Here is a 10,375-nt window from a genome sequence, read left to right as displayed (position 1 = left end):
TCTTATGCCTGTTAGAAAATGGATCCATTCTGACTAAGGATACTTTGTTAATGATACATTAGTAGGGTAGTCCCACCTATTACTTTTGTTCTTGTGATGAAACCATAATCATTTATTTTGTGTGCAAAAGTTACTAGAGTAATTTGTGGGGTAATTGCTTGCTAGACCTGGCATTGGCTACACAAGTGGCTTCTAGCTGATAAATGGATGGATGTTTTACTAATACCAGTTGAGCAATTTGGAAGTGTCGAAGCAGAGCCTATTTTGACAAAAAGATCATTAAGCATCCATGTGAAGTGGTTACAAGAGCATGCTTGTTTCTTAACTTTTTGGTCAGGTGTCTTCAAGCCAAGTCTTCAAGAGAAGGTGGTCAATGAAGCTAATGTGCTACTGTGCACTGCCCTACAGATGATGATTGCATCGCTACAACACCCCCACTTGAAGATTGTTACCATTAATGAGGAGCTAACAGCTGAAGAAAAGGCAGGCATACATCGGGAGAAAATCTGATCTGTGTATATAGTTTTTGTTGTTGTTCTAAACTCTTGCAAATGAGATTTTAGTGATGATAGCTTTACTAGTCTCCATCGTTCGTTTGGCCGTTTGGGGGGGGGGGGGGGGGGGGATGTTTTGGTGTTGGTTGTGTGTAATAGGCAGGTCGGTCACCTAAGGCATGTGATCTTTTCATCTGCAGTCCTGCTGCTTTTGAACCTTTTCGGCCTAGCCTATCACTGTACATGATTTCCGTTGTTTATGAAAATAGGGTTTATACTAGTTCAAAAAAATCATGACATCACAAAATTTGACACATGTAACTTAATAAAAGGGATATTATAATTGCAGCCAACACTAAATAACATCTGTTGTGAAGTTTTCTAAAACTTGAGCATTATGTCCATTATATATAGATCTGAAACAAGCCCCTAACACATTCGGAATAAAGAGAAGCTATGTATGCAAGCCATGTCGTTACACTAGCGGGATCATCCTAGAGACACGTACTCCACCTTGATGTCCTGGACCAGTTCAAAATGAGTCCATATAGGTTTCAAGGTCGTCCATGAATACTGAGTAATAAAAAAACTATTGATTTTTTATTGAATCAAATTATTATCAAGCAAACTAGGAGAACCAACAACTTAAGTTTGGGTTGGAAAGAAGGTGGGCAAAACCCACTAATTCTTTTTAGTTGTATATGGATATAGATATAGATATTGATAGAGATAGAGATCGATAGAGATAGAGGTAGAGATAGAGATTTGAGAGGCGATGTGTCAATAATTACTTTGTAATTAGGAAAACATGAACTTTAAGGCAACATTTTTACTGCCTACAAATCATTCAACATCTAGGTTTTGATAACATATAGTTCAATCAGCCACAATTATGTTACCTGAACATTATTATATATATTATTTTTCTAGAGCATGTAAACTGTATATCCAACATTACATATCCATTATCATGCTTGATTTTCATCAAGCTAGAATTCTTGTGGAAACTATTTTGAAAACAATAATATGCAATATTTTTTTATAAATAAACAATAATAGATCATATATACTCTCTCTGTTACAGAAAATGCGATGAATCACTTTTTGAGTAAATTCGTACAAAAAGTACTAATATGTATAAGATGAATCATGGAATATATATTTCTAGTAAACCTATTTAGAGACATAATTATTGATTTATTTTCGATGAACTTAGTCAAATTTGAGAAAATTTGATTCGGTTCAAATATAGAACTTTTTTTTTTGGAACGAAAGGATACTTTAGCATTTTAATGTTCAATTTAACCACTTACGTTAGATTTAGTTCAACAAGTAGCCTCATTATCTAATATGGTAAAAACACCAAGATATATAACAAAAGGACAAGTGTGATAATTGATGTAAATTTGCGCGGGGGAGGGGGCCATGACACTACCATAATGCTGGCAATGACGACGTTCATATCACCACCGATTTATGGCTCAACCCAATAACAAAATTATGTGAAGCCATAAACCAGTTATGAACTGGTGGTTTGTGGCCTTGCCAATAGTTTATGGGTGTTTGTTTTATGGAATGAGGCAGTCCATCGTCACACCATTTCTTAATTTTTTGTTTGGTTTGTGAAATAGAATGAGTTGATGCATCACCACCTCTTTCATAATAGGCTTACAATTAGTACTAGTATAAACAAATTAAATCATTCCATTAAATTTGAGAAATGAACTATATCAACTCATCTAAAATGGTTTGATTCTCTAAACCAAACATTTTCGATCCAAAGTCGGCTCAACCAGTAGTGTTGCTTCTTCCCTGCCATAAACGGCTAGATGACACTGCTAGGCAGGTTTACTGGCTATTTCTAGTAGAGGTTTTCTATATACGGATGAATGGTCGTATAGTCTCTACAGATCTTACACACGGCGACAATGACGTATATATGGTGTCTACAGAGAGAATTAGTATTTCTCTATTGGCAAATTTTTTTCAGTTTTTTTTCCTTTTTGCACCTTCATGCATGGAATTGAACAATATTTTTTTTTACCGTGAGTTGTCCATGTACAAGACGTAAAAATAATAAATAAAGGTATCTAGCTATATCCAGCGATAAATACAAACATCTTTTTCTATTCACATAATTAATTATCCAGTGAGTATCTGATAGGCTGTACCATAGCTTCCTACACCATTTTTTGGAGGCAATAACTCCATTCCATTTTTCTCTCTGCCAGATCAGCTACAAAAGGAGCCCCCTTCTCTCGTCACTCTCACCAACCACCAATAGCAGCGCATCAGCAGCGAACAAATTTCCTTTCTTGCATCCCGTCCGCCGGCCAGGGGTTCCGATCCTCGCGTAGCTAGTGCCATGCCTCGTAATCACGGGAAGCTCAAGATCCGATGGATCGTCCAGGACGCCGCGCGGGACGCGACGTTCCGGATCCGCCGCGCCACGCTGCTGGAGAAGGCCAAGGAGCTCTCCATCCTCTGCCAAATCCCTGTGGCCATGGTGGTGTACGGCCCCGGTAACGCTGAGCCGGCGTTCTGGCCGGAGGATCTTGACGAGGCCAAGGGCATTATGCGGAGGTATCTAGAGCTGCCTGAGGCCTCCAAGGAGACGCACAGGCTGGACAACAAGGGCTTCCTGCGCCAGGCCTTGAAGAAGATGGGGAAAAGGTTCGAGAGCTACAAGGCGACCGCCCGCCACCTCGGCCGCAATGGCGGCCGTTCCGCCGCCGCTCGCACCTGAAGAAGCTGCGACGTCGACGCTTGTGTCGTCGCAAGAGGAGCCACTGATGGTGGCGCCACTTGCTATGGCGCCGCCGATGGTGGCGAACTCGCTGATGTTTGTGCTGCCGTCGCCGCCGCTGGAACCCAAGCTGCTGCTGGTGCCACCGCAGGAGCCCCTGATGGCGCCGTTGCAGGAGCCACTCATGGTGCCACCGTTCGCGATGGCGCTCCCAATGGCAGCTGACGTGCCGGTGCTGGTGCCGGTGCCACATACGCTGCAGGCGGCGGTGGGGGATCCTCTTGCCCCCGCCGCTGGTGTGGGTGTTGACGACGATGACAAGGACGATGGCTTTCCCCGTGGTGGAAGCTATCTGCTTGAGGTGGCGGACGCCATCTTGGACGATGGCAGTGGACGCCAGGCCACTGATGAGGACGTCGACCGTCTGCTCTGGGAGCACGGCCTTGAGAGCTTCATCAAGCCCAAGCCCATGTAAGGGCTAGTTTGGATACACAAATTCACCATGGGGATTGAAGGGGGGATGAACAGATTTTGTTCTCAGTTCCCTCCAATCCCATGGGGAATGATCAATACTCCAAACTAGCCCTAAAGGGCACAAGAATGCACGCCTACCTGTTCAGGGGCATGCATGAAATAAAATCTATCTTATGATTTGGTTTGTTTGATTTTAATTGTGTGTCGATGGTAAGAGTCTCAAGGTTAGGGTGGAGTATCAGGAGTCGTCGTTGTTTGAGTTATTAGTCCTTAGACTAGGGCTAAATGTACCCAAAATTTGAATTTTGAAGCAATTTGTGTTTCTTTTTTATACATTTATTTTCAGTACTGCTCCTTTGTTATGGTCAGTGTGTCGTCGTTCATCAGTGACAGTGAATTAAAAGAGTCTAGCAGTAAAGTTCATCTACGGCCTTCAAGGATTAGGCACTACAACAGCATACATGATCTCATCCGATTAGGAGACTAGTAGCAGCCATGATGAGATGATGGTGTCTGTCGATGAAAACATATCTCTATTCATCATTGCATACACGCGTCAGGAACTACAACACTGCAAATTGCATCCTCTCTATTTCGGTGATTATGTATTGCCACACCAATCTTTTATGCTCACTTCACTGAGAGAAATTAAAAGCCCCGTGACATCCGTGCAGGCAGCAAGAGCAACTCAGAAGTCTGGGAGCAATCCCAATTCGCCTAACAGTGCAGCCACAACAACACCAAGTCGCAGGAGCAAACTTTGTGTCAACAAGAGAGACCAAGACTCTACAGAAAAAGCAAACACATGCACACTTTTTTAATCCAAGCTTGGATAGTCAGTGCAACCAAACAAGTGTATTTTGTGTATTACATATGACAAAGCTTTCTTTCGTTGGAGCTGCAGTTCATGAAACAGTCACATCAATGCAGTTCCTTGTTACAGTGGCACAATTAATATAGCTATAATTCTGCAAAACTTATTCCATTGAGTAGTAGAGAACCCGTTGAATAGAATAGAATTAAAGCATCAACAAAATCAAACCATATGACAGTAGAAAGATGTTTTCTATTTCATGTAAATGTTGGAAACTCAAAAGGGTGTTGAGAAAAATCACAACAACATTTTTTTGAGTAAACCTTTTGGATTTACTGTACTATCAGGATGAATTATTTTTACTAAGAACATTACACTACTACAGAAAACTCAACCGAAGCGGGCATATTCGATTAACCGAGGCGGGCATCGCAATTGCCTCGCTGCAAAGGTCACGGTAAATGGGATGTTTACCAAGGTGGTTGGATGCCCGCCTCGGTAAATAAAAAAAAACAATAAAAAAGGAAAACCCATGGATAAGCCCAGTGAGCCCATCCACTGGCCGCCGCCGAGCCCATCCACAAGAATGCACGCCTACCTGTTCAGGGACATGCTTGAAATAAAATCTATCTTATGATTTGGTTTGTTTGATTTCAATTGTGTGTCAGATGGTAAGAGTCTCAAGGTTGGGGTGGAGTATCAGGAGTCGTCGTCGTTCGAGTCGTTAGTCCTTAGACTAGGGCTAAATGTACCCAAAATTTGAATTTGGCAGCAATTTGTGTTTCGTTTCTATACATTTATTTTCAGCACTGCTCCTAGCTTTGTTATGGTCAGTGTTTTCGTTCATCAGTAACAATGAATTAAAAGAGTGTAGCAGTAAAAGTTCATCTACAGGCCTTCAAGGATTAGGCATTACAGGAGCGTACATGATCTCATCAGATTATAAGACTAGTAGCAAGCTTTATGAGATATGGTGTCTGTCGATGAAAACAAATTGCTGTTCATCATTGCATACGTGCGTTAGGAACAACAACACTGCCAATTGCATCCTCTCTATTTCTGTGATTATGTATTGCCACACCAATCTTTTATGCTCACTTCACTGAGAAAAGCCGCGTAACATCCGTGTAGTAGGCAGCAAAGAGCAACTCAGAAGTCTGGGAGCAATCCCAGTTTGCCTAACACAGTGCAGCCAACAACACCAAGTAGCAGGAGCAAACTTTGTGTCAACAAGAGACCAAGACTCTACAGAAAAGCGTCAAAGCTCAAGCCACGCAAAAACTTAGAAACACCAACTGAAAAAGGTTTCCTCGCTGAAAATTATTTTTTATCTTTTTGGGATGATAAAGTTCAATAGAATATTAATAATTTGGGAATATCTTTAGGGGCATCTGTCAATAGAATCTCAAAATCAGGAGAGTAACTTGAAACATGTAGAGTTCAGTAGACTTAGTGTTGCTCCTAAAGTCTCTGAACTGGTGTTTGTGTGAGTGACCTTTTTGGAGATGTTAGTGAGGGTTTGGGTAATGAGCTTAATTAAGCTATAGAGGTAGATCATCCATGTAGGGAGGTAGTGTGGCTTTTCGCTCCTTTGAGTACTATTCAAATAACAACCTTTCAGAAGATGCAGTGCAAAATACAAAAGTTACTCATCATGCACTATTCAAATAACAACCTTTCACATGAAGGTTGGGTAATTACTCCAAGCATATTGTTGTGATTACACAAATTAAATGCAATTGGACTGAGAAAATTTGGTAAATCCATGTTCAAAACTAGGAAAAAAAGATTGTTAGCTCTTGAATGTCACCTTAGCTAGGTTTCTCACAATTCGATAAACCATATATATATGGGAACATATAATAAGTTTGTTAATTGTAACACAGATACAAACTTCTGCTGGTTAAGTAGAAAGAGAAAAAAAGGTAGTCACACAACAAAAATTACTTGATAAAACATGTGGGAGCGTAAAAAATTAAAATAAACTATGCATATTGAGTAATCATAAGAACACACAGTCTTATCATGTCAAGAATAGATGTGAAGCAAAACTTTGTCTCACCACAGTAAAAGTGCAGAAGCTTTTAGGTTGAACGTGAAAGTGCCAAAAACGGTGCGTGAAAAGATTGACAGCCGGCGGCATGCGTTCCTCTGGACTGGGGGAGACAAGTGCAATGGCTCTCAGTGCCTCATTGCGTGGGAGCGGGCCTGTCCTGCCAAGGACGCCGGAGGGCTGGGGGTCAAGAATATTGAGGATCAAAACCACTGTCTCCTCATGAAATTCGTTCAAAAGCTTCTGGGATGAGACTCTCTCCCTTGGAAGACATGTTTCCATCGCCATTCCCCTCCTGACCTTGGAGACGGCGAACCCACTCCTTCCTGGGGCACACCATTCATGAGGAACTTCCGTGCTTCAGACGGTCACCTCTGTTGTACGTGCTGGGTGATGGCTGCAGCACTTCTTTTTGGCTCCACAACTGGCTCGGTTCCCAACCCCTCGCCGCTGCCTTTCCCGCCCTCTTCTCGCACAGCTACAGGCCATCGGCTAGCGTCCGCGACACCTTAACAATCGGCCTGGGCAATTCTCTTCAGCCCCGCCTTTCCATACAGGCTGCCTCCGAGCTGCATACCATCCAAGAGTCCCTGCGGGATGTCCAGCTCGCCACCTTCCCTGACCGAAGATGCCTCAACTCCATCGCCCACCCTCCATTCTCTAGCCATGGGGCGTACAAGATTCTACATGCTGGCGATGAAGTGTTAGCCGGGCCTGCTCTCATTTGGGGATGTAGTCTGCCCGATAAGATCAAGTTCTTTGGGTGGCTCGTGCATTTCGACAGGATGAACTCGCGAGGCAACCTCTACGAGAAACACATCAAACCGCTGGAAGACTCCTATTGCCCTGCCTGCACAGGTACCATAGAGACCGGCGATCACATCTGACTTGATGTCGATATCGATGCGGTTCTTACCCACACATATCGAGCCCTCCGTGACCAACTCTAGTGGGATATGAAATGGGGATGACAATCGTGGAACTACGAAGCCGACTCGTGTGGGTGAAGCTCATGGTCGCGCTTTGCCTCAGCATGACCATTGGGTTTTACCTCTTTGCTCGCTTGTTTATCCTAACCACCTCGTATGCTTGTACCACTTTGACCATAGCGTTCCTTCGGATCTAGCGGTGACAACCGCATCGCTACAGACCTTAGGGATAGCCTTGCGCCGATTTAGTTGCACAGTCGCGGTGCCCTATGAGTGGGTTTGGATCGTGGGATCATGTCTCCTTTCTTCCAACCTTCGCCCGTTCCATGACGAGTTGATCGAAAGAGTGCGGATTCCATTCTTCTCTCACCTCTTGTTCTCGATCCTCATCGATCTAGTAAGATGTGGATTGAGCACTCTTGTTTCAACTTCTTCGATTAATGTCTTTTGCCATGACATGTGAATCGAAGTACCGTGGAACCAAAGTCCCTTTTCGCTTGTTTGTGTCCCTTTGGTGTTCCTTGTTGTTTCTTGATTCTATTCCTTCGATTCCCGTCGACTACTATGTCGAGTGGATCAAAGGAAGGCGAATCCCGTGTCTTCTCCCCCCTTTTGTCTCTTTCGTGCTCGAGCCCCTTGTATGCTTGTCCCTATTCTAGACCTTAGCGCTCTCTAGGTTTTAGCGGTGACAACCGCACCGCTAAAACCCTAGGGGTGTCTGGTGCCATTTAGTGCACGTGGATCAAGGTACCCTATGAGTGGACTCGGGCGTTGGTGTTCTTCTGTGTGTCACTCCTTTCTGATGCCCCATCTTTTACCATGGCATGAGGTTTGGAAGAAGCAGACCACCGTTCCTCTCCTTCTCTTTCTGTTCCACCCTGTCTTCAGTTCTCATCAATTACAATGGCGTATGGATTAAGAGAGATCAGAACTTTTTTCCCTTCTCCTTAGCGTCTATGTCATGTTCTTAGAACTTGTGAGTCAACCCGATTGACTATTAGAGTGCCTTCTCTAGGAAAACGAACTCGCTTCGTGAGGGCTAGCCTAGTTTTTCCATGGTGTTTGCTTAAGTCGAGCTAGGGTCTAGGCCATTATTCGTAAAGCCGTACAGGTCAACACGATCAGCCCAGGAAGTACTTGCTAGACCGTGACTCAAGCTTGTACTTAACAGACAACCACTTCTGTTTCTCTCCAGCCCAAGGCTCGGACTTCCTCCACGAGGGCTAAGTCCTTTTCCTTTAGTGTTCTTTTGGTGTTTTATTAGCTCTTCCCGTGCTTTGTTGCCTCTTTATTTGCGGTCTTTCTTGGTTAGTGGTTGATTGCTCCCTTGTTTTGTTTGTCATACGAGCGAGGTAATTGCATCGGGGATGATGATGTTCGAACCAGAATCCATTGGAGGGAGGAGACGCAGATGACAACAGGACTTGGAGGGGAACGACTACGGTTACACTGAGGATCTTGGAGATAGTCAATCAAAAGGTGCCATGTCCCACCCAACCTCATAGAATCCTATTAGGCATGCAATAATGTAGCTACTAGTGCTTTACTTTCATGCAAATGAACTGTGATAGGATGCATGGTAGAATTGCTTGAAGCCAATACCTTGACGCAACCTTTACCCCTGCACACCTAGTGTTAGGCTAAAACTGGTGATAACTGGTGATAACTTGGGGAGATCATGGCATATGTCTTGGGTGTGTGGTGAGGGTTGAGTCGACCGGACAAGATTCTACGATGAGTCTTTGGACGAGTCTTGCATGGGGGATGCGACCTAGGCATTCCCTACGAGAGGTACCTATGGCAGGTACATGTGTGAGGAGTATATTCCAAGGAGAAGACACTTCAGAATGGAGGTGCCATCGAGGCATGGGGTGTTGTTTATCCCCTTTGAGAAGATATCCTGTCTGGTTCCCCAAAGGACTGGTATGGCGAGAGAACCAGATCATAGGACCCTACGTCACCACTCGCTCCTGAATGGGCGGGGGACGGTTACCGGACCAACTAGGATGGTGCCATCGCTGCTAGGTTGGAAATGGACAGTGTAGGGAGGTACGAGCATATGGCTTACACCCTCCTAAGACAACGTAGTGACCTCTGGGGGCTCGGTACTACATCTCACAGTCTCAGCATGCCGGTGGACTCCGGGGTGGCCCAGGGCTGAGTGGTAGGGTGGCACCATACCGGTTGGGAGGCAGTTGGTATCAGCCTAGGCGGGGCACTGCCGATGATGGTGATCTTGTAGTTCTAGGTGTACACGCTCTGTAGAGTTGATCGATCTATATGTATAGCCGCGTCCTTGGATATGGACATTCCTATGACCTATGCTTCCCTTGATTAGTGAGAGGAGTCATTTCTTCTTCTTCCCCCTAGGTTTGGTGTTGGTTTCTGGCTTTGGCCATTGAGGCAAGGCACGAGAGGGAGTCGTCCTTGCCGCCTAGAGAGTGACAGTGTGGTGAGACGTGTGTGATGGGATGGGTGAACGTGTGTGGATGAGATGGGTTAAAACTTGATGAGCTATTATAAAATATTGATGAACTTGCAGTGGAAAACTACAGCCATAAATATGCCTTTTGCTCTACCCTTGTGTTCCACTTATCATAAAGCAAACACAAAGCATAGGGTGGGAGCTAGTGGCCAGTACAAATCATACTGAAAGATTTTGGTAGGTTTTGGACGTAATCTACGATGACAGTGGAGATTAGGAGGATTAGATGGTCTTGTACCTATGCTCTAGTTTGATTGAGGAGATGAAGTCTACGCCCGCTGATGCTCTACGCTTACTCTAATAATTGCCCATGAAGGAGGAGCCTTCACCTACTGAGGTGCTACATCTACTCTGATATTGTTCTATGTGTCTTCACTAGT

General features: G+C 44.2%; 1 protein-coding gene across 1 annotated transcript; it reads left to right on the top strand.

Annotated features, from left to right (window-relative positions):
- Positions 1-2,859: 2,859 nt before the first annotated feature.
- LOC136515280 (uncharacterized) lies at positions 2,860-3,715 on the top strand. The gene is given in 2 exon segments (XM_066508919.1): positions 2,860-3,191; positions 3,193-3,715. Coding segments are annotated over 2 exon segments (855 nt in total).
- Positions 3,716-10,375: the final 6,660 nt, after the last annotated feature.

Source organism: Miscanthus floridulus, chromosome 17 (assembly GCF_019320115.1).
Source record: "Miscanthus floridulus cultivar M001 chromosome 17, ASM1932011v1, whole genome shotgun sequence".
Taxonomy (NCBI): domain Eukaryota; kingdom Viridiplantae; phylum Streptophyta; class Magnoliopsida; order Poales; family Poaceae; genus Miscanthus; species Miscanthus floridulus.
The sequence above is the reverse complement of the archived record's forward strand: the minus strand, read 5'-3'. Positions and strand labels throughout refer to the sequence as shown.